The following is a 23,164-nucleotide window of genomic DNA, read 5'->3' on the forward strand; positions in this document are numbered from 1 at the left end:
CTTTAATTCTTTCACACATAATGGAGTCATTTGCGAAACGCTTGTGGACTCCATACCTCACACACTTCCAAAAAAAGCCACGGCGGATGTGCGTACATGAGATGTAAGAAAAACTATGGATAAAGTTGCAAAAGCCACCGTAAAAATTACAGAAATTCATAACTTCAGTGACCAGGCGCTAATCACCAAAAGTAGTGATTGTTTCATGCTTTTTGCTGTGCTTGTGTTTTTGTTATCAGCATTGGGCACAGTCAACAGGAGGGTGTGCTGAGACAGGTTGCTTTGAATAATTATGTGGAAGTTCAATTTTCTTGTCAAGCTATTTAGAAGATACTGCTTGGACTACACCTAGATGCCTTTTTAATAATTATATATATATAAATATATATATATAATTTTAATAATTCCCTCAAAAATCAACTCTGCTAGAACCAAATCAATAGCAAATTTGGGGAAAATGTTCTTTAATTTCAACTAAACTGAAACTGCTTCTAAATTAAAGAAAATCTTTAATTACCAAACCACACATTGAAAAATGCTTAGATTATCTGGATTAAACAACTTCCAGTCACTCTCCTCCGGTAATTATTAAAAAAATTCATTCTCTCGACTCAAGATGGTTCAGAATACAACAGCTTGTCGTCTTACTGAGTCAAAACAAACGGCAATCCCATCTAGACCACAGCTGAGAACTGAGACACCCTACACACTCGCACCCATTGACAGGATTGCGCAATTGAGGGGCACACGGGTGGCAGTGCGAGTATTGGGACACGGCCTATTATTTTGCAACAGTAACCGGAAACCGCGTAGGTGTGTGACTTAGAGATGTCGGATGTCCCGCCTCCTCCGTGACATATACCCCATTGTAATGTTTGATCTGTGATCCGGCCAATCAACGAGCTAGTAATAATTCTTTAATGCCAATTTGCAATGGTTACTGTCAGCCGTAACCACGCCAATGCACAACATGCTACATGCTTAGTTTTGTTGTTGTTTTTTTAATTACAAACACAGTTGCCTTCACGTAAACTATCCGGGGAAAGCTGATTGCGCCATCACAGCATGTGACTAAATGGACCAATTACATGCTAATTACGCCCAACCATCTACGGCGTACAAGAATTTGTGACGTGCATGCAGCACTCGTAGCAGAGGGAGGCGCAAGCTACGGCGCTCATCGCAGCATCAATCACGTGATGTGCGGCACTACTTTACGCCGGAGAAAATGCAGTAGTATAAACCAGGTTTTTAAGCGTTGTTCGTTTCCACCTGCCTGACTGCTTCCTTGCATGGTACGGCAGACAAACGTCTAGACTGCTCCACTGCCTCATCGGCTCCTCGCATGCCAACCGGAAATACAGTGAAAGTCTACGTACTACGAATGTACATTTTATGGTCCTCACACACTTGCGAGGAAGCAGTTTGGGGCAGTATGGAACGGTAAAAAATGTTACAACAATATTATGTCAACCACTACATGTGCTGTGCGACGCCTCCGTTCGACATCGTTGCTACAGCAACCTGTCAGATGGGTCAATAATGCGTCCCAGTCCAAACAGATCTGATTTAGACACTTGCCATAAATAATGTAGACAGTCAGCCCTAATAATCGGATTTGAGGAGGAATTCGATTTGAATCAGATATGCCTGCAGTCTGAATGCAGCCTTAAACTGACTTTTAGAGATGAGCTTTTATGCAATGTTTTCTTTCTCGCCCCATTTTTCCAAGCCTACATCTGGCCAGGCCAGGTCATGTTGTTGTGTTCTTTCATTGTCAGAGTTCCTCAACTGGTTTTAGGTTATGTATGATAGCTCACGTGATACATGGTGTCATGTCATGTTTGTTTGTGTATTTGACTTTGTAATTGTGTCACAATCCATGCTTTTGTCAATGCAAAGTCAATGCACTTTATAAATGTGTTTTTAACCCCTGGGCGTTGTTATAGTTTGATTAAATTCTTGTAATTTTTGCCAAAATCTGGCATTTCCTTTGAAGTGTGATAACTTAATCACGGAAAATGCATTATAACACATCAGGTTTACAGCATATCAAAAACTGTGATTTATAATGGGAGTCAATGAGCCAAAATCGGGCATTATTACAACAACTTCGTGTGAATCTCTCCCTCCTGTTTGGTAATAATTATAAATTACAGCATGGCGCCAATTTGAACTTCTACATTTTTAAACAATCCTGGTAAAATGTCAGGTCCCTAGTGTATTTTTTTCAAATGCTTTTTCTTTGATGAAAAACAGAAAAAATGGACAAATAACGCCCAGGGGTTAAATGTGCTATATCAATAAAGATGATCTAACCTCTGGAGTGGCAAAGTGTTTGCTGATCTGTGTCACCATACTTTAATTCAGCTTTTATTCAGTGACAGTTGAATCCAAATCATACAATGCATAGATGAGACACTTAGTTTTAGTGTCGACAGGCTTTTAGATTAAATCCCAAATCCTCCATGCCTCATTTTGACATCAGACCACCCAAAAGTGGTGGATTGAAGAGATTAAGTCAGACTACTGTAATTTTCAGTTAAAGATGGTGCAGCGTAGAAATACCTGTCCTCTGGAATGAGAATGAGTGTTGAAGAGAGTTCCATCGAGGTTTTAACAAGGGGAATAACCCTCAGCATGAGTGTAAGTGTGTGCTGTCCTCAGCTGAGCATAATGGACAGTTTAAGCTTCTAGCACTCCCATCAATGAGACAGGCCTGCGGTTTGAGCTAATGATGGTACTTCATCTCTGTTATTGAGAGTATTCATGATGATGGATGGATTTTGTGCCTCTGTGCATAGATGGATGTGTGAGTCGATGGCAGGATTAAACCGCTGACTTAGAATCAAGTTTTCCTTGCATCAAATGTCTCTTTGGGGTGAATGATCTTGTAATTTTAGGGGACTAACCGTGTCGAATTTCCTTCTCTCTTCAAGGATGACGAGCCGATTACAGGAGTTTCCAACAGCAGAAGCCACACCCACATCCGCAAGTTTCTTGCTCAGCACCATAAGAAATTGCCATGGAAACCAGAGGTAATTACTTTTCTCTCTTTTTTGTATCCTCAATTAGCCCCGAGTACTTGTTGTGAGGCCTTTCTATCTTTTAGACACAGGTCCAGTTGCTTTCTCTATTTGGGTGACTCATCACCCAAGCTTGGTGACTCATACTGTACACACATTGATATTTTAGTAATCCACCTTAAACAGAAGGTTATCATTCCCGGGCACATTTTCCTTTTAATGAAATATGATTGAACTGAGAATGCGCTACTTTTCTTTCCCTGATGTTACAAAGACGGTTAACCGTTCCGATATGAACGTTTTTTGAAGGAAATATGTACATGCCTGTTAAATTATTGCATCAGAAGGATATTTTATTAAACCCCATTAAAGGTTGGCAGACAGGGCTACATAAGTAAATAAGTAATCTGTAAGTGTGTCGAAAGGGAATGTTTACTCTCCCCATATACTGTGTACATTTACAGCTTTCTTTCTTCTACAATGCACATTGCAGGGAAAACAGAATATTGTGAGTGGATCCAATAATATTGCAGTTTGTAATGTGATGACATGCAATTCTCAGATTTTTCAGTTTTGACTCACAGATTCAATCCTGTTAACAATTTTGCTTGGTTAATAGTCGCCGGCTGTATTGTGTGCATCACAAAGTGCAGAGCTTAGATGAGCAAATTATTGTTCAAAATGTTCATGCTCATAATATTATGCAGCGGTAGCTGATTGTTGATTGTACATCTGCAGTTTTTTTTTAGTACCTTAGCACCACAACAACAGATAAAATGTGGTGCAAAACATTTGTGTGTTTTTTTTACTTTAATTATGAAGACTGTTTATGTTTTTGAGAGTGAAATGAGGATTTTAGCGTGTTTGTTGTTTTAATCTACCAAATATGGGACATGGCAAACCAGAGTTCTGAATATGTTGTCTAATTGCAAAAATATAAACAGAGGAATTAGCTTGATCTATTTTTTTCTCATGTTTAATTATCGTCGTGAACATTATTTTGAGGGATTCTTTGTGAGGATAAACACTATAGAAAATGATGAAATGGATGTTTGTTTTCCCAAACCAAATATTAGTTAAATAAATAAATGTTTTGTATTAGGATTGCTTTATAAATGCATTAATTTAGCAGCACTGCTACTGTACATTTGACAATATATTATAACAATTTTCTGTTTTCACAAATACTGTCCAAATATATATTTAAATTAATTTATTATATCTGACAGTCAAGCATGGAATTTAACAAATGCAAAATGTTTAAATGGAACACGATTTCATGAAGTGCCGTGAGAGCTATTAGTTTTCTCAGTCCAAACATTAATCATTATGGTTGCTAACTCAAAATGTCCCAGCTGAGGGAATTAGAATGTCAACAAAATCCATGTCTGTGCCACATGATAAACTAATATTTGCTTTGTTTGAGAACAGACAATGTGACTATAAGCAGTTAAAGCAACAAGCTTAATCTTTTAGTGGCAGTCTCGAACAGTTTATCAAAGAAATCAAATTCACAATGAATTCAGTACTGTTCCATAACTACTCACTAATTTTGGTGGCTAGCTTGTTATGGCAATATATTCACCAACTTATACTGAAGATAAATACAATTTATAGTGTTTTATAATCCTCTTTTACACGGAGATCCCACGAAATTCCTGCATCTGACCCTCAACATTAGATGATTATAGTAGATCTTTCATTTTTGATTAATTGCAATTAATTGCAATTGTGCTGTACATTTGTGTGCACCCGAGATTGCCTCTGCCAAATAAGGGCAATATTGCTGCACAGTTCATTTTGCACATTCTGGGAGGAGTACATGCAAAGCGCTGAATTTAACATACAATGCAATGTATCACACATACGGATGTATCATCTATTCAGCAATGCATTTTGGATCTGAATGAATTCTAGGGCTGACACAAGAAGGAGTCATGCCGTTCTGTGTCACCAATGACATCACTGCTGTCAACTCTGCATTTCCTTGTCTCTGGGTCGTTTCAGCGAACTGTGACAATCGGTTCCGGCCTCCCCCAGGGCTTCTGTCCCGACTTTAAAATGCAGTGTTACGCAGGATGCAATCCTATACATGCAATTTCCATGCACTTGGGGCAAGTCATGTAAATAAAAACATGGCAAAACCTTGCTTCCACAGTGTTTAAGTGACAGATTTATTTATTTTAACTTGGTAATATATTTGTTTGCCTCTTCCACATTTTTCAGTCCTTTTACTTCAAATGTTGTTATGCCCTTTGGCGTACTACACAACCATCAGATTTTTCTAAAGCGCTAAACTGTATTTTAAATCTTGCAGTGTCCATCATCTTTACACCCGTTGCCAACTGTGCATTCAATCTTTGAGTGGCACACTCAATTTAGTGCCTGCTATTCTGCATTTTAGGAAAATATGTGAATTTTAGTATATCCGACGCTACACGTCTGCCAAAAGCGTGCACATGCAATTTGGAGCCAATGATTTGGGATCTTAGTCATTAAAGCCCTTAGTGTCATTCCTATGCTGATGTCATTCCCTCTGAGGCAATTTGCTCAAGACCTGTGGTTTGTCTGATACTGGCCACAACATTATGACCACATGTACGCTCTAATCAGATCCAATACAAGAGCTGTACCAAATAGTCTACCTTTTAAAATGCTGATTTTCTGAGACAGTATTGTAAAATAACAGCGTTTGTCTATGCTGTGCATTTTGTTCATTTAAAAAAAAAAAAAAAAGTATACATTTTGTGGGTGCTGCTTATACTGTAGTTGCCGCAATAGAAAACATTGTACTGTAGTTCATTGTTATGGAGCTTGGTAACAAAATTCCTCAGCATTCTCTCTGAGGACTTTGTAAAGAAATAGTCAACAAATCGCTTTACATCTCCCTTTCTTTTTCATTTACTCTGTCAGACTGGAGCACAGCAGATCCTCCTCTGCTCTCGCTTCTCACTATCTGTCCTAATTACTGACACTAACTTGTTTTCCTGGTACACAGCCAATATGGCAGAGGTCCGAGGGGCCACCAAACCGGCGCTGTCAGAGGCGTAGTCTGTGGCTGATGGCGGTAGAGTGCGGCCATATGCCAGCCGTCACAGCCCGACAGAGGTCACGTCACGCAGGCATGCAGAGGCATTCATACAGTACAAGACACATGCACACTTACACCGTTGTTGCATCAGCTAACTTTGCAGTGAGTATTTTTTGTGAAAAGAAGGCACAAAAGGAGTTCTTAGAATTAAGTTCAAGTTCAAGTACCACTGATTGTCACATGTTGGTTTGCTGTTCAACAGGTTTGTGCCATCCTTGAATGGGAATTTTTCTGCACGAGAGCCCTTTGCACTGCATGTGTGAAAAAATAACAGTATGGGATTATTTTTGGATTGTTAAACATTCTCTCTGTTGTTGAAGGATCTTTGTACATGTATGACATATTTAAGATACTGTGATGATGTTATGACATGCGCATTAAAAAACATGCACATATTTTGTGATATTTTTTTAGACATCTGGTTCAGAAGTGTGTGGTCGTATTTGGCAGAAGCGCTGATGAAAAATTGTGCCCCCCCACCACCCTCCATAATTCATGTTGACCATTCCTCCATTAGAGCCTGCCAGGTCTACCTGAGCAAATAATTTAAAAGAAACCTACTGCAATTTGCCAAGTGGCCTTTCTATTTATGACAGACCTCAACTTAAACTGTGGTCGCCTGCAATATAAATGCTGCCAAGATCTAGTCTATTAATATTTTTAAATAAATATTTATTCCTAGTGAATATGGTCCATGCAGTTCAAATGTAAAGTTTGAAGAAGTGATATTATATTTGACCTTGCCACATTTAATACACAGTAATGCTAACAATTAAACACAATAGGACATGTCATTGTTTGTAAGCTGTGAGGCTGGTCTAAGCTGCATTATTTAGTTTTTTATGTATGATTTCTTAAATATTTAATCATGATTCAATTTGCCTATTTTGACAGCCAAATGTCTTATACTTTTTTTAAGTATCTGATAATTAACTAGTAACTAAATTACTAAAAAGTAATTAACTAATAACTAGTGCACCTGCGTAAAAGAAGACTTTAAAAACTGCTCCCAGGAGGTAAAAAAGAAAAAGAATAAAGAAAGAAAGAAAAGCATAGTCAAGTGCACAATTGACAAACCCATTCAGTTAAAAACACAACCTTATTGGTTAGTTGATATTTATTGGACATTGACAACATCATACATTGTAGCAGCTATAACTTCTTTAACGAGTTAACAATAATCAATGTGCCAAGCACGTATTGACGCTTGTTCCCGGTGCAGTCTCGTTAGGCATCCGGAGGGTAGATGGTAGACGCCTTGCTGCTGTTTGACAAGCACACTCATGTTTTTATGGATGTAATAACACTGCATAAAGCGGCAAAGCATGAGGTGCTACTCAACATGCAAGTGTGACTAAAGCAGAGAACAAGAGGCTGTGAAGGCTTTTTTTATTATTTTTTTAAATTTTATTTATTTTTTATTCTGCTTTTGTGACTCCCATCTGTCTATCAAAAAACTGGATGAAAAGAAAAAGTCATATTTTGCCATGAAGTGTCTTATTGTCATAGGTCAACTTCTGGATGAAGGCATCTCTTCATCTTTTTCAAACAGATCATTCAAGCAGAAGTTGATGAGGCTGCAAAGTAAATCATGCACATTTATATTCTTTTTTTTTTCCTTTCCCCGCTGGGCCTGGGGTTCGGAGGTGCTGCCCATCCCCCGGTGCCCCCATCTCCCCATCTGCCCCCGGTGTTCCGTCCCTCCACGCGGCGGGAGGTGGGGTGGGCGCAGGTGCCCTCTCCGCTAAGCTGTCCGGCCCCTCTTCGGCACCAATGCCTGGGTGCGGGGGATCCCCGGGATCTGGGGGTCGGAGGCCTGGGGGCGGCTGGGGCTGGGTTGGGGTGGATGGTGGGGGTGGATGGGGGGCGGAAGAGGTGGGGGGGACCGGTGGGGTGCCTGGCGGGCCTGCCGTCCTGCTGCGTTGGGGGGCGCTTCCTGCTCCTGGGTTTGCTCCGGCCGGTGGCCCCTGCGAGGCCTGGGGGGCCCTGAGGGTGTTGCGCTTGCTCTGTTCTGGCAGGGGTCGACGGCTCCCCTCTTTGGTGGAGATTTTCATGCATGCCAGATCCACCACACCAGCATCTATCGAAACTCAGACACAATCTGCTTCTTCCTCTGGTCATTGAATCGGTGGAGGCTGGTGTCTGTGGATCTCACTCTTCTTCATCTGTCCTTCCTTCCTTTCCTCAGTCTCTCCTTTGGTCTCTTGACGTCTCCCTGATTTGTTGGAATTGAGATGTTTCTGGGGTTGGTGAAGGACTCTGGTTGGTGGCCTGGTGGGTGGTGTCTGGTCGGTGCTGGATTTCACTTTCCTTTCTTTTCTTTGAACCTGCCTCACGACTCTGGCTGGAAGTGTTCGGTTTAGGTGAACGGTATGGGATTTTTTAATAGGGTTTAGGTGAACTAATGAATACACACTCACACGCACGCACACACACATACACATACTCACCCACATACAAAAAAAAAAATGAGAGAACAATGATGATGACATGTCAAATCGGTAAAATTACCGAATGAACAATACTGAGCTCTCCAGAGAAAAAAAAGAAAGAAAAAAAACACTTGTGGTATGCCTCTCCTCGATAAAAATGACAGGTACGGGGCACACAAGGGAAGCGATTAGAACTGCCTAGTTGGCAATGTTCCCAGCAGACTACACCACTGTGATTGTGTTGGAATACCAATATAATTGTTTGTACATATCAAGCGAATTCATTTAAATTTATGACATTACAGGTGAGACTTTGGCCTCATCGGCAGCATCGAATTTTATGAAGCATCTGTTTGCTGCAAGAGCTTTAGAGCTAAACTACAGTACAATTCAGATTACAGGTGAATACACACTTTAAAATGCAGTGTGCAATACAAAGGATAAACATGTCACTGCTGAGGAATTGGCTAAAAAAATGCACACACACACACACACACACACACACACACGATAATAAGCACAAATATGTCAGAAACTACTGTCTATTATAAATAAATTACTAAAAAACGCTAGAAAATCACGGGAACCTTTGACGATGATAAATGTATAAGATGAGAACTGGAGACAGCAGTGAGGAGCCATTACTCTCCATATTCAGCTCGTCAATTTGATGATGAACACATCTGCTCTGTAGAAAAAAAAAATAGAAAAAGAAGCACATTTATATTCTTGATTCTCTCCTCTTTCAAAGATGACATCTCATCCTTCTACTGTATGGTTTGTGCTTCTTTTCTAACCGCACCTTTTGCCACGCCTCCCAGCTATCATTGTCTTCGTATATTCTTCATTGTCATAGAAAGGCAGAATTCAGCTGTAAAGATCGAATCTGTGATCTTACAAAACAGCCCCAGTATGGTCACAGAGGGAATCATACTCACACAATTTGTTCCTCAGCCCTTCAAATTTCAACAAACTATAAATTTGCAGAACACGATGTAATGCACTTTGTCGTCCTGCGGGCTTTGCTCTGAGTGCTATTCTCTTTATGCCAGTGTACTTTTTGCCAGGAACATCATGTCTCACTTTCTTTATTCAAATGGGATTCGTAGTGTCAGCTGGTGCGATTCCTCGTCAGTGGGTGCGCTGAGCGACCATTTGTCAGTGTTGGCTGCCAGCATGAATGCAGCAAGCTGCACCAGGCTCGGCGGAGAGCAAAATGTCTGATTTGTGCTCCTCTTGATATTGCAACCAGATGGGTGAGAGGGAGTGGAGGTTTTGGGCAGCAGCTCACCGGGAGATACAACAAGACAAATGAAGGAGGAAACCGATAAACTTGCTCTTATGTTTAGTACTATTTTATATCTAGCACCTTCTCATCTAGCAATCTTTCCTGTGCTTTATCATTTTGCTTCTTTATAGCGACAGATGGGATTAAATGCCAGCCTCTCTTCCTACTTCAGTCAGAGCTACTATATGTCTGGTGTTACTGTATATTAGACGGCCACTGATATAGAATATTCATATTTGACATATTTTAGTTTTGGTGCTTTTTTTATTTTTATAATATGACTGTACTAACATACATACAATACGGGCATACTTTTTCTCCTTACAATGTACTTGAAATTTACATTAGTTAAATGAGTGTTTGTGTATTGCACATAAGTGAAAACAATGTATTCAAAAAGTTATATTTATTTTTTAAGTAATTACACATTGGGGCATAATTCACCTGAAGGCTTTTAAGGGAAAACTATCTAAAAATGTACTTTGTAATAATTGCACTTGAGTTTGTCACTTGTCCAAGGGCACGTAGCTCTTGTACGCCAGTTTAGACCAAAATCTTTATGCATATCTGGCTTAAATTTGAGATAACAAAATTAAGCTTTCATTTCAATTCAACTCGTACACATTAAATACGTGCACCAAAGACATTTTCCAGGTTTGAAATCATTAATTAACTAATTTTAAGAAAAGCTACATTGACAGCTGCAGCAGGCACCAATAATCAATAAATTACCTTATTTAAGTGCATTGGATTACAGTAATTCTGCTGTCATTGACAGCTGTACAATTATGGACATCAAATTATTGAAGTTAGACTGTTATTCACTTCCTAGATATATTTTCTTTCTTGTCTTTCTGAGGGGATGCGGCATATTGCATCTTGTGCTATTTTGATGCCTAGCAATATAGTGAAGTGAACCGAGGAGCTTCTTTTAAACAAAAGTAGTGCTTTGCCACTATCTAGTGGCCTATATTTATATTTCTAAAGCTTTTTTAGGCAGTGTAGTCCATTGTATACGGCATATACCCACTTCTTTTCAGTCAGCATTGCGTATACGTATTTTCTAAGGACCACTACACCACTGTTTTTAGGAGTTTATAAGCCACTTACTTGAAGCTTTTTTCTATTTGTGGCATGTTTCAATCGCCATGTGACGCAAGCAGAGATCATATTTTGGACTGTAGGATACCTTTATCTCCAAACTTGTGTTTGCTAGGTGACCTAACAACAGCTGACTTACCACATAAACAATTTCAATCTACACTTGTAGCCCTTACTATCGCTAAAAAAACAATTCTTGTTAACTGGAAAAATAAACAAACTCTGAATATCGACCAATGGTCTAACCTCCTCATAAATCACATTTTAATGGAAAAAATATCTGCCTCAAATAAAAACCAAATATCAAAATTTATAGAAACATGGTCTACTTATATAGAATTTTTTAACCTAATTCTGGTTACTTAATTCTGCCTGTTAGCGAGAGCCACCACATTGTGATAACTTACATTGATGTTTCTGCATTTGGCAATTTATTATTATATTATATTATTAGTATGGGATTTTTTTTTTAATAGGTTTTAGGTGAACTAATGAATACACACACACTCGCACGCACGCACACACACACGCACATACAGATACTCACCCACCTACAAAAAAAAAAAAAAAAAAAAAAAATATATATATATATATATATATATATATATATATATATATATATATATATATATATATATATATATTTATTTATTTATTTTTATAAAAAGGAGCGCAATGATGACATGTCAAATCGAATGAACAATACTGAGCTCTCCAGAGAAAAAAATAAAAATAAAAATAAATAAATAAAAATAAAATAAATAAATAATAATAATAAAATTTTAAAAAAGCAGAGATCATGGTGTATTCTTCATCTTCAAGCCTATAATGACTTTTTTTTTCAAGTGGAGCGATTCGATATACAGTAGTGATGATTCGATGATGCAATGAGTTTATTGTTGTCATTTTGAAATATAACTAAACTTGTCAGGTTACTGCTGTAATGTCCTTCAAAGATACTGTATACCTCTTCATTAAAAGACAATTTGGTATGCATCTCAATATAATTCAAATGTTATTATTATATATTTTTTATTGCCGTTTCAGTTGTTCGCAATTCCACATGTATCCTGTTCACCAATTAGCCATCACCCCCTCCCAAGAAAGTTTACAACCCATGGCCCTCTCCACACTGCGTTTGTAATCGTTGACTTTTAATGGTGCCTGTTGAACAAAGAGCGCTGCAAGCAGGGGGCCAAGCCTTGAAACGCTCTAGAAATCTGTTAATAAGCCTCATTTACACAGAGCCTCATTCCCTCTGCCAAATCCCGCTAACCTCTATCTGACTTCTCTTTGCTGCCATGAACTTCCTTTCAAACATCAGACATCCACCTTTCTGACACCTCACTTAGGAGGATTGGAATCTGGAATCAACCCTCACGCTCTGCTAATTTGACCATTTAGACGGACAACATGTATGAGATGCAAACATTAAGAGCAGTTTTGGTTGAACTGAACTGACATATTTGTTCAAAAAAGCATTTCATGGTTAATGCATGAGCTGTAATTGCTGCACTATATGCTCAGATTGACCGTACCGAGCCGCTAGAGAAATGTGAGGCTCCCATTCATGTATGGCCCGGAGGCCATCTGTTGAAATGTTGTGTGGTAATTTAGGAGTGTGACACTTTATCAACATTATATTCTGACTTAAATTGGAAAATGGAGTCTGAGAAGCGTTTATCTGACCTCATAGAGAACTCTTCCCGAGCTCACCTCTCAGGATGGAAGTGGTTTATCAGGTTTATTTATTTTTTTGTTTTATTTGATTTTTTTGCTTTATGTCATTAACTCTTTTACTGCCACTGACGTTAAAAGACGTCAAGTAAAAACCTACGGAGGGCCGGCCGCCAATGACATTAAGACGTCATCCAATTTTTTTATTTTTTTTTGAAACGGGTGCAGGCAAGCCTTCCGCAGCTGTGGTGAAAGTTTCAAGCAGGTCTATTGAGCCTAATGACTATTTTTGGCCCCTAGAGGGCAGCGATGACTCTCTTTTGACAAGATTGGGTGGGCGTCAGTAGAAGACGTGAGGCGGGGCTAGAGTGTTGAGGGGACATTGGCTGAAGAAGCCATAATGGCGGCCGCTTGCAAGCAGCTCACGTTCGAGCCGTTTTTTTCAAAGACATCGACCAAGGATAAAGAGCACATTGATGACGACGATGATCATCATCGATGATGATGATGATGGTGACTCCGAGGTTGACACCGAAGTTGGAAGCGCTGATGCGGCAGCTATGACGACGTTATAAAGGTTCACGGGCGAGCGATGCTGACACCGGAAAACACGGAGCACAACGCTCAGGCGGACGTTCAATCGGACGACGAAGAGTGCCCCGAGTCCAATGCATATTCATCGGAGGCGTGTGTACACTCTGCTACTTGCTATTTATTCCCCGGAAAAAAAGGCCGTCAAGAAAGTGTAACGTCTGTACGCGAAACGGACAAAGCGAAAGTGAAACTAATCTGTTGTGCGAATCCTGGTCCCTCTCCTTGCACGCAGGAGAGCGTTATAAAAAGAAAAACTGTATTTGAAACATCCACATAATTGTAAGTAGTACCACAGTTGCACACGTTTGTAAATAGTTTGCGAAATTGTTTTTTCAAATTGTTACACTGTTGAATGGAAATAAATGTATTTTGCAAACTAAAAGCACTTTTTCATTGTTGGTGAAAGCGTTTTACAGAAGTAAAGCACTATTTAGGGGTTTGTGGCATCATTCATGGACAAAAAGAAGTGTACAATTCACTAGAGTGCATGAAATAACATCGTTTCACAAAAAGCTCTTTTTCTCCGCTTTTTGTTTCACAACAGAGAATTTCGGTGAAACTAACCATTTTCTATTGTTGATTACTGAAGAACGGGATAAGGTAGAAACAAACTTTTTTTCTGATGAAAGATGAGAGGCCAATCTTTCATTTGGTAGTATGTGTGTTACACAACATTTTCTGTGGACCTTGAAAGATCAGTCAAAATGCTTAAATCGGCTGGCACTGGCGACATCCCGTTTCTGAAAACGTCTGGCAGTCAAAGAGTTAAGGTCACTTTAACCTCAAGGATCACAGTTGGCTGCTAACATCTAAAGTGATTAAAAAACAACATAGCACTCAGTTGAGTCCAGACCTTTGCCAAGGCCAAACAAAGGTCAAGACAAAGTTGTTGACTTCGTGTTTGTTTTTTTTGAAGTTGCCTTGTAATTTTTTGGGCATTTTTAGTGGACAGCACGCTAAGTGTAGTCAACTTGTTGACTTTACTACATATACTATGTATACAAGTTTAAATGTGTTGCATATCCCTTGCAAACTATGATAAACAATACGACACACACTATCAAAGAGGAAGGAGATTGGGGAAAAATTCCACTATGCATGAAAAAGTTCATGATTATTTGCAAACACTGCACATTTGTCATTTTAAAAATAAGATTTAGTACGCTACTGAAAAAAATATGATTGAAATTGAGGGCTGGTTGATGTTGACACGACTTTCATTACAGTCAAAATTGGAAGTTGTATGACTCATACACACACTTTTTCAGTTATTTTGCTAGCGGGGCGTGTGTGTGTGTGTGTGGTCTTGTTTTTGTTTCATAGCCGGATCCAACATTTCGGGATTTCACAGAGTTGTGGGGCCCACCCGTCCATGTAGGGCCATTTTGCTGGGCCCCACAAGTTTAGACCTCTTTTTCAGGGTCAAGACTTGGTTTTAGAGTTTAGGTTTGAATTGGGTTATGGTTGAGGTTAGGGTAAGGAATGGGGGAAGGTAATAATTTTTTATAGTTGGGGTTAGGGGAAGTGCATTATGGCCCCACAAAGATAGTAAACTAAACTTGTGTGTGTGTAACTGATTCCCTCGAATACAATACAAAGCGATTATGTAATTTGTCCTCACTGTGTCCTGTGTGCTCCCTTTTCAATGCAGACAAATGTCAGCGTATGGTCATGGGATGGGCTTTGACTAATTGCTGGATATTCTCAGTTCATGCTGTCCCATGACACAGCGGATATGCTTGCTCAGGGTTTTCTAATTGGATCATTTGACCAATGTACTCAGTTCGTATTGTCTTGTGTAGTGAAGAAACACAAAGAGTTACCCATGATACCAGGGCCGCCCCTTCCTATACGCTCATAAATCACTGTGCATAGAGCACCACTTGGTCCTAAGGGCCCAATACCACTGTCTTTTTAAAAAAAAAAAAAAAAATTGACTTTATTTTCTTTTTTTAGGCAGCATACGTACAACCATGCCATGCAATTGTTCAGAGAAAAAAACTGCACAAATAAAATAATAAATAAATCATTTAGCGGACAGTTGGCATTTGCCTTCCTCTCTCCTCTCATCATGACGTAACGTCACACCGCTGTCTCCCCGGGTGCTGGTGCCAAATGACATTCCGGTCCACCGCCCAGCCCCCTCCGTAGCAACAGGAATATTTTCACACAAATACATCTTTTTGGCAAAATACACTAAATTGTACACCGAATATTGACCCCATGGGTCCAAAACAGCACCAAGAATCAGGGGCTGAGAAGCGAAAAAGAAAAAAAAGTATGTGACGAGGCCCGAGAGTCACTCACAGGTAAAAGTTGCTGCAACTGCTTGTTTGCTGTTAGTAGTTAGCAAAAAGCTAACGTATCATTGCCCCAGGTCAAGTATTGTCACAGTAAACCTCCAGTCAACATTTTCTAATATGATTTATGTTTCTGTAAACTGCAGAGCAGCGCAGTTTAAAGCAGATTTGGTGCATATGCTATGTCACTTTCTTAGTTTATGCAAAATCAGATCACAGCAAAAAAAAAAAAAAAATCTACCGTTGTGCTTTAAAAAAAAAAAAAATACATAACTGCAGCATTTGTGTCAGGCTTGTTCATGGTGCACGTGCGAGTACATGCACAATCTTAAAGCGACAGCCACACTTGACAAACAGACACGACTTCAAATGAGGTAAGAAAAACTCTGCCCCTCCCCTTCCTAAAGAAACTGTCGAGTGTGAGGGTTTGTACACTCTACTATAAAGGGAAGGTAAAAGCTGATAGTTGCAGTCTGAGTACAACAGTCAGGGCTCTTCGTACTCATCATGGCATTGGTGGAGCATACATGATGTAGAAAAAGCTTTAACATTACCTTTTTTAACTGCACAATGCACCTTTAAAATGATAAGTTAATTGAAATATGGGGTTTTCAATTATCTTATTTATTGTCTCTTTCATTTATTTAAAGTGCCTTCCTTATTTGCACTTTTATTAACAGTTATTTTGGCATTTTATATGCTCGTTCCTTTATTTTATGTTCCTCCATATAGTTAATGCATACTGTTTATTTTCTCCAGTATACAGTAAACATTTACAAGAAGGTAATTGATGCCTGTAAGGCATGCAGCTGTTTGTGAAATTTGCCTAGTTATTTGCTCCGAGCACTTTACTTGTTAAGTGGTTTTGCTCGAATTTAATTGTTAAATGTTTGTAATTGTAAAAACAATGCTACCGCAATGGGATTTTGCAGCAGCGGCCCTGCATGATGCAACGTATCAACACACAAAAGTTTGAATTGCCTAGTACCTGGCGATTCGATTTGTATCACGATTCATAGGTCACGATTCGATTCGATACCGATTAATCCCAAATCTATAAATCAATTATTGCGATTTTTTTTTTACAGTCAAATTTAAAAAATACAAATCAGTAAACTTGTGCATGTACACTGTAAGATTTGTATGAAAAAGTATTTATTTATCTGAAAATTCAGGCTTATAACGAAGCCACTGCATTTAGCAAACAGGTTCCAGTCTCTTTCATGTTTGAACAGCACTGAAACAAAATATTAAGGCTTAATGTTCCATTAGTATAAAAAATGTCCATGCTTAATGTGTGAATCCTAACCCTGAGTAAGACGTTTTGTTGAATATTCCCATAAAAGATTGATGTTTAAAAATCGATTCGGCCGCATATTGAATCGATCCGAGAATTGTGCGCGGTAATATCGCGATATATTGCCGAATCGATTTTTTTCTAACACCCCTAATTGGGATGTTCCTTCTAATTAATTTGATGATCCATCTGTGGTTGAACTGAGGTATCACTGACTTCATTTTTTATTTTTATTTTTAAAGTTTGAGGAAGGCCCCTTTTGTGTTTCACAGTGTAGAAAGCTACTATGTCCATAGAGGCATTCTTTGATGAGTCTGGTGTTTTTCATTTCATTTTCTTATATTTATTTTTGTTCTTGAAGAGTCTTGACCGTAATTCCATCAAACACAAGTGATGGATGAACAAGAGCAAGATATTGTGAGCCAGACCAAAAATCTTGCCAAAAGTCTGCCCAGGATGCAAACTGGGTCTGAGACCATATTTCCGTCAAATGATGCTCTCGTTATCTTGTAGCTGTCTGCAATAACAATTCTTTCTGTATGATGTTGTTTTGTTTTCAGTATAAGGGCCAAGCCAACCTCCATGTGTTCGAGGACTGGTGTGGCTCCTCTGTAGCCCAACTCCGAAAGAATCTGCACTTCCCTCTCTACCCTCATGTAAGATGCGTAACGCCTCTTCTGTTAATATTGTTTTTTTTGTAGTGGTGGATCTTTTAAGGATTAATACAGTGAAACCTTACATAGGTTTATGGTTAAAATTTATTTGGAAGCAAGTGATTTAGTATAATATTTACATACTGATCAGATTCGGGAAAGAACGCAAGTAGTTTGTAAATCCCTTCCGAATTACCAAGTTGACATTTGCCTTGGGATTTGCAAGTGTCACTTGTTAACCCTAGGCAACAATTTAGTAAGTTGTTGGGTGGTTCTAGGCAGTTTGCTGTTTTTGCTTAAAATACTTCAAGCTGTGGATGATGGGATTTTATTTTATGTCCTTGGGATTCCCATATGAGGAGATTAAAACTCATGACATCTGCCGCAGGCTGCCAGTAGCAGATTCCATCACTCATCACTGTATGATGTGCAGCATAGCCAAAGCTGCAAAATCATCCCTGCTACTAATGTGAAATACGTTTTCTGTAATGCATATATTATGTAATGACTATATTGTAAAATTAGGTTGATGCTTTTACTGCGTAAAACAGCAAATTCTGTATTAAAAAAAAAAGAAAATCCTGACAAACACATGTTAAAATACATACAGCCCGTTGTAAAGGCCGTCTTTGAATATACTGTATTACATTAGACAGAGAATTCAGTCTATAGTTCTCTACTTTGTTTTATGCAGAACTGCATCTCTTGTTATGGTTGCTAAGATGTGACTGGACACTCCTTCCTGATTGGAGGAGTTTAGCACACGGTCACCTTGGGTTCACTCACAGGACTGTTAATGCTTTTGCTTCGATTTCTGCTTCCTGTCGCAGACAAGAACGACTTTGAAGAAGCTGGCCGTGGCTCCCAAGTGGAAGAATTACGGCCTGAGAATCTTTGGATTTCTTCACCCTTATCGTGATGGTAACCAGCTCATCTTATTAGTGAGCCCTTCGTCATGACACTGGTAGAGCTCTCTGAACGTAATCTCTCGGCAGTATCATAAAATCCCCGCTCTACTGATGTCACTACGGCAACAGAGAAGCCTTAAAACCATATTAGATGAATTGCTGAATATTAAACTTGCTGTTTTTGGTCTTGTGTAGTCAAAATTCTCTACCTTTTGAGTCAAGAACACATGCATCAGTGAGACCGAGTGGATAATGTTGAATAAAAGTATGTTAGCAATAAAATGCATTATCTTTTTGGAGATACATTTCATAAGCTCATAAATAATTAAAAAATACTATGGCTATTAGTCTTCTCATGCCATTTTAGGTACATCTGCACATAGCACAATCTAATGTAACGTTGCTGTGTAAAAACCCTATAATGCTAATGTTGCTTTTTTACGGAAGAGGATTAGGGCCAGTGAAGAGAGAAAAAAAAAGGTTGGAAGGATTCTCACTTTATTCTCAGAATTCTGACTTTATTCTCAGAATTCTGACTTTAAAGTGAGAATTCACACTTAAAAGTGAGAAAAAGTCAGAATTCTGACTTTATTCATAGAATTCTGACTTTAAAGTCATAATTCTGACTCTTTTATGTCACTGTACAAGAGGATTCTTTCTTCTCATAATGCTAACTGAAGTATCCAAAATGTTATACATCTCTCAGTATGTTATCTTCACTGTATTATATTTATAGTAATTAGTTAAGTAAAATATTCTAAAAAATTAGGTTTGGCATTGGTTTATGTGCTATATACGTAATAAAATACCACGCAGTGCTGTAACAGCGACAAATAGTAATTTTTTTTTAAATTATATTTTGGCTGGAATATTATTAACTTTGAATGTTTTCACAGTCATGAAGGCCATGTTAGTTCTGGTCATAATTTGATTTTCCGTTCTTTCCCCCCAGCACTTTCCTGTTCAGTGCGAATGGCAACGTTCTGATCAGTAAACAACCTACATCCACTAGTATTGAGTCACTTACTTGCTAATGTACGCACACATGAGACATATTACGTTTCCTTTCATCTGGTCTTTAGCGTTGGTCTTTAATATTGGTGGCCAAAACATGCCAACTTAAAATGAAACAATACTAATAAACTAACCACCAGAGTGTGCTGGAACTGCACAAATGGAAAACAACCTGCCTTTTTATCTCATGTGCTGCTATTAATATTGTAACATAACAACGGTATTGTGTTTTTTTTTTGTTTTGTTTTTTTACATTGTGATATCATGATATTGCCGCTATCGTTAGATCATTAGCGTTACAATGGTCAAATTGATATAGATATTGATATATGTTCTTATCTGTCCTAGTTTCAATTTACTTCAAATGCTCTTTTTCTGCACACATAGTTTTAATGTTTGCTATGTAGAAAGCCAGGTGGTATTGATATTTCTTTGGGTGGTAATCCACATGAGATGTTCTGAAAACCCCAAAAGACATGTTGTCAAATATATCTTTTATGACCACGGGCTATTCAAATCTAAGAGTATTCGATACTGTATTTGAATTTACAGGGATTAGTCATCATAATTCTTCCCATTAATCAATAGTGTACAGTTCTGGACACCTTTATTCTGTATATACTACTTAATGGATCTCCCACCATGCTTAAAATGTTGTGTATGTATATGTGTGTATCACTTTTTTGTTGTTTTTTTTGTTTCAGGGGATTTCCAATTTTCCGTCTCATCTGATGATAATTCAGAGTTCTGGCTGAGTCTTGATGAAAGTCCTCTCAATTCCAGGCTGCTGGTCTATGTAGGGCAGGTAAGCAATCCATTGTCAAACAACACCTTCTTCATATCAACATCTCGATTACAGCTACAAAGACATGAGTTATTTGAGGCTTAACTTAACTCCACTTTTTCTTGATGCCGTGTCATCAGTAGCTGAATGAGGTGACCGTGTCGAAGTGCCCGTTATTCTCTCTTAAACTAATCCTCTCAGTCCAAATTGTCCTTTTTTTTGAATTGTTATTGCTTAGCAACAGTGTTTTTCTACAGTAAGGAATTGAAACAACTCTTCAATGTTATGACTGAAAAGTGTGAAAACACTGACACACACGCACACATTTTTGAGGTTTGATGGTTTGTTTTAACATGTGAATGGCTTTTAATGGTTCGTTTAAGAGAGCACTCGAGAAGTTTTTGTTTTTTTGGGAGGGTGATATTGTGGAGCTCCAGCAGCTGCTGTTTGATTGAAATGGGCCATGCATATGGAATATCATCTGTTCTTTTAGCTGTGCTCAGGCATACACAACAAACAGGTAGGAAACAGGGCATCTTAACCTTGTCCATCCTAACTAATCTAATACTCACCTCACGTCAAATGACTAATCTCCAACACAAATTTCCTTGTGAAGAATCGTTTTTCCTCCCCCGTTTTGCATCCAGCAACCTCTGAACGCTCGCTGACCTTCACCAATTCAATGTCCTCGTCACATGTTGTAAATGCAGTCACAATGGGAGTGACGCACGAGAGAGCAACGGTCCAGCTATGGAATAATCTGCATTCCAACAAAATGTGACATGTCACCAGGTTCCATGGGAGCTGAGATTAATTAGCCGCTAGTAAATATTGATGTGACATTTAACAGTGGGTAAATATGATGGAGGTAATGTTGGGGAGCATTCATTTTGCCAGGGGACGTCACACCCTTGCTCTTCTGTCTTCCGAGACTTTGCCTTCCAGATAAGTATCTTAATCCATACTCCAATCCTCATTTTATCACCCTTCTGCCTCTATAAGTATCAAAGTATTTAAAAAAAATTATGTTGTTATTAAATTGTACAATGGTATAAGGGCCACATATAAATATCTTTTTTGGGGGGGTTGGTCGGGGGGGGGGGGCATTCTGAGAAAAGAAGTCGCAAATTTGCCACTTTATAAAGTGGGGCTCTACCTATACCTATGTATGTATGTATGCATGTACTGTACTTTCCATGTACAAGCACGAGGAGACAATACAAACTCACACTTCAAACTAGACGTTTGTTTCAATCCTCATTTTACGCTAACAATATTTGAGAGAATATTTCATGGGACCGGCATACACAGTATTTTTTGTCCACCATTATATAACCATTCTTTTTGATCACACAGACTAAATATCCATGCTGCTCATGTATAGCTTCTCAGAGAGGCCAGTCAGTCAGTCTAGACACGTGCTGCATTTGTACCAGAAAAGTCGTTAAACTTTCAGTAGCCATTGTGTCTACGCACTCCAAAAATGACTGCTTTAATTAAAATGTTCTCATCAACTTTCACACAAATGAAAAAACATGGTTATCTATTATGAATTGAAAATAAAATACACATTAATGGTGTTTCAATTTGTGTCTGAGTATCAGCGCATGCATAAAATTGAGGACAGCAATATGTACCTTGAAGGTTCAGAGGTCATGCTTAACAAAGACTGATTTGAAAAGTGATGAAATCAATATGACACTTGACAGCAATAGAGGCTTTTCCATCTCAGCTCAGCATTTTGTCAATATGTTGCATTTATCTTGCAAAAAAGCCTTGAGCTATTTTGAGTTTGAAAGGTCCCACACCACACTATATATATTTTTTTAAATATTTGTTACTTCTTTGATGTCCTTTTATTGAGTTTGCAAGATAATATGGGTTAGGTCTGCCCACAATGGCTTTTTTTCAATCTATTCTAATTCTAATCAAAAACACTCTGATTTACTCTGATTGGATCACTGTTTTTAATACGAGCTCTATAAATAAATCAAATTGAGTTGTGCTCAAATTGAATGTGGAAAACAGCTTTTCCCCGATTGGTAGTTGGCGACATATCGCCATGTTGAACCTGAATGGCGATCCTGCATAACCTTCTTATGCTGTACATATTGTACTTTTCACAATTAATAAACCATAAAAAAACATTAAGCGTAACAATCAAGGAAGAAGCAGGTTGCCCCAGAAAGATGTCATGGATTTCAGTCATGGATTTAGCATCAAGGAGAGAGTGTGGACATTTTCAGAGGCTTCCTCACCCCCCCATTCACTGACTGCATCGCTCGTGTCCATTTTGGCCACAATGAGTGCGAGCTCTGCTTTTTCATCTTTAGGTCGGCGCTCCAGACTGCCCCCAAATGCTACCGTTTGGTTCCTAAAATTTGAGAAAGCGCAAGTCAATTTTTAATCTATACTTAGGCTTGTGCGATCAGTTAATTTGATGATGATGATGATTTTTTTGTAATTACTATTTTTGAATATTTTGTTTTTGCGGAATGTTGCCACGACACCAAAATTTTGACTTTGATACTATGCCTGCATTAACTACCTCGATACCGGTACTGAAACGATACCATGACAAAAACTTAAAACAACTGTAAAAGGGAAGTGAAATAATGGCTGAACAGCTTTAAATTTGTTTATTTGTTGTTATTCAAAAACATATTCTATAAGGAAACTAATTACAATACTTTAAAATAACAAAAAAATTAACATTTTAGAACAATTGAACACAAAATATTGAATATTTTTTTACACACTACTGATAATCTCATTTACAGTATATCCAGTACTGTATAAAAGTATTATAAAATGATTATAAGTGAGCAGATGGGCCACTGATTGTAATGAAGTAAAATAGCAAAGTGATTTCACCCTCGTCATTTTTCTTGTATGTCAGCTTTTATACATTGTTAGAAAGTCCACATGCTTGAGATATTTGTAGTTATTAATGCATTTGATTGAGTTTTATGGGTTTGAAATGTCCTACTGTCTTTGAA

At 38.4% G+C, this 23,164-nt stretch overlaps 1 protein-coding gene across 1 annotated transcript in view; it reads left to right on the plus strand.

The window, feature by feature from the left end:
• Positions 1-23,164, plus strand: part of b4galnt4a (beta-1,4-N-acetyl-galactosaminyl transferase 4a) — a 156,430-nt gene that overhangs the window by 91,033 nt on the left and 42,233 nt on the right. The window contains exons 3-6 of the mRNA XM_077568374.1: positions 2,940-3,038; positions 17,367-17,462; positions 18,290-18,380; positions 20,086-20,186. Of these exons, the coding sequence (XP_077424500.1) occupies positions 2,940-3,038; positions 17,367-17,462; positions 18,290-18,380; positions 20,086-20,186 (387 nt within the window). The remainder of the gene's footprint in view (positions 1-2,939; positions 3,039-17,366; positions 17,463-18,289; positions 18,381-20,085; positions 20,187-23,164) is intronic.

The sequence above is a fragment of the Vanacampus margaritifer genome, chromosome 6 (genome assembly GCF_051991255.1).
Source record: "Vanacampus margaritifer isolate UIUO_Vmar chromosome 6, RoL_Vmar_1.0, whole genome shotgun sequence".
NCBI classification, from domain to species: Eukaryota; Metazoa; Chordata; class Actinopteri; order Syngnathiformes; family Syngnathidae; genus Vanacampus; species Vanacampus margaritifer.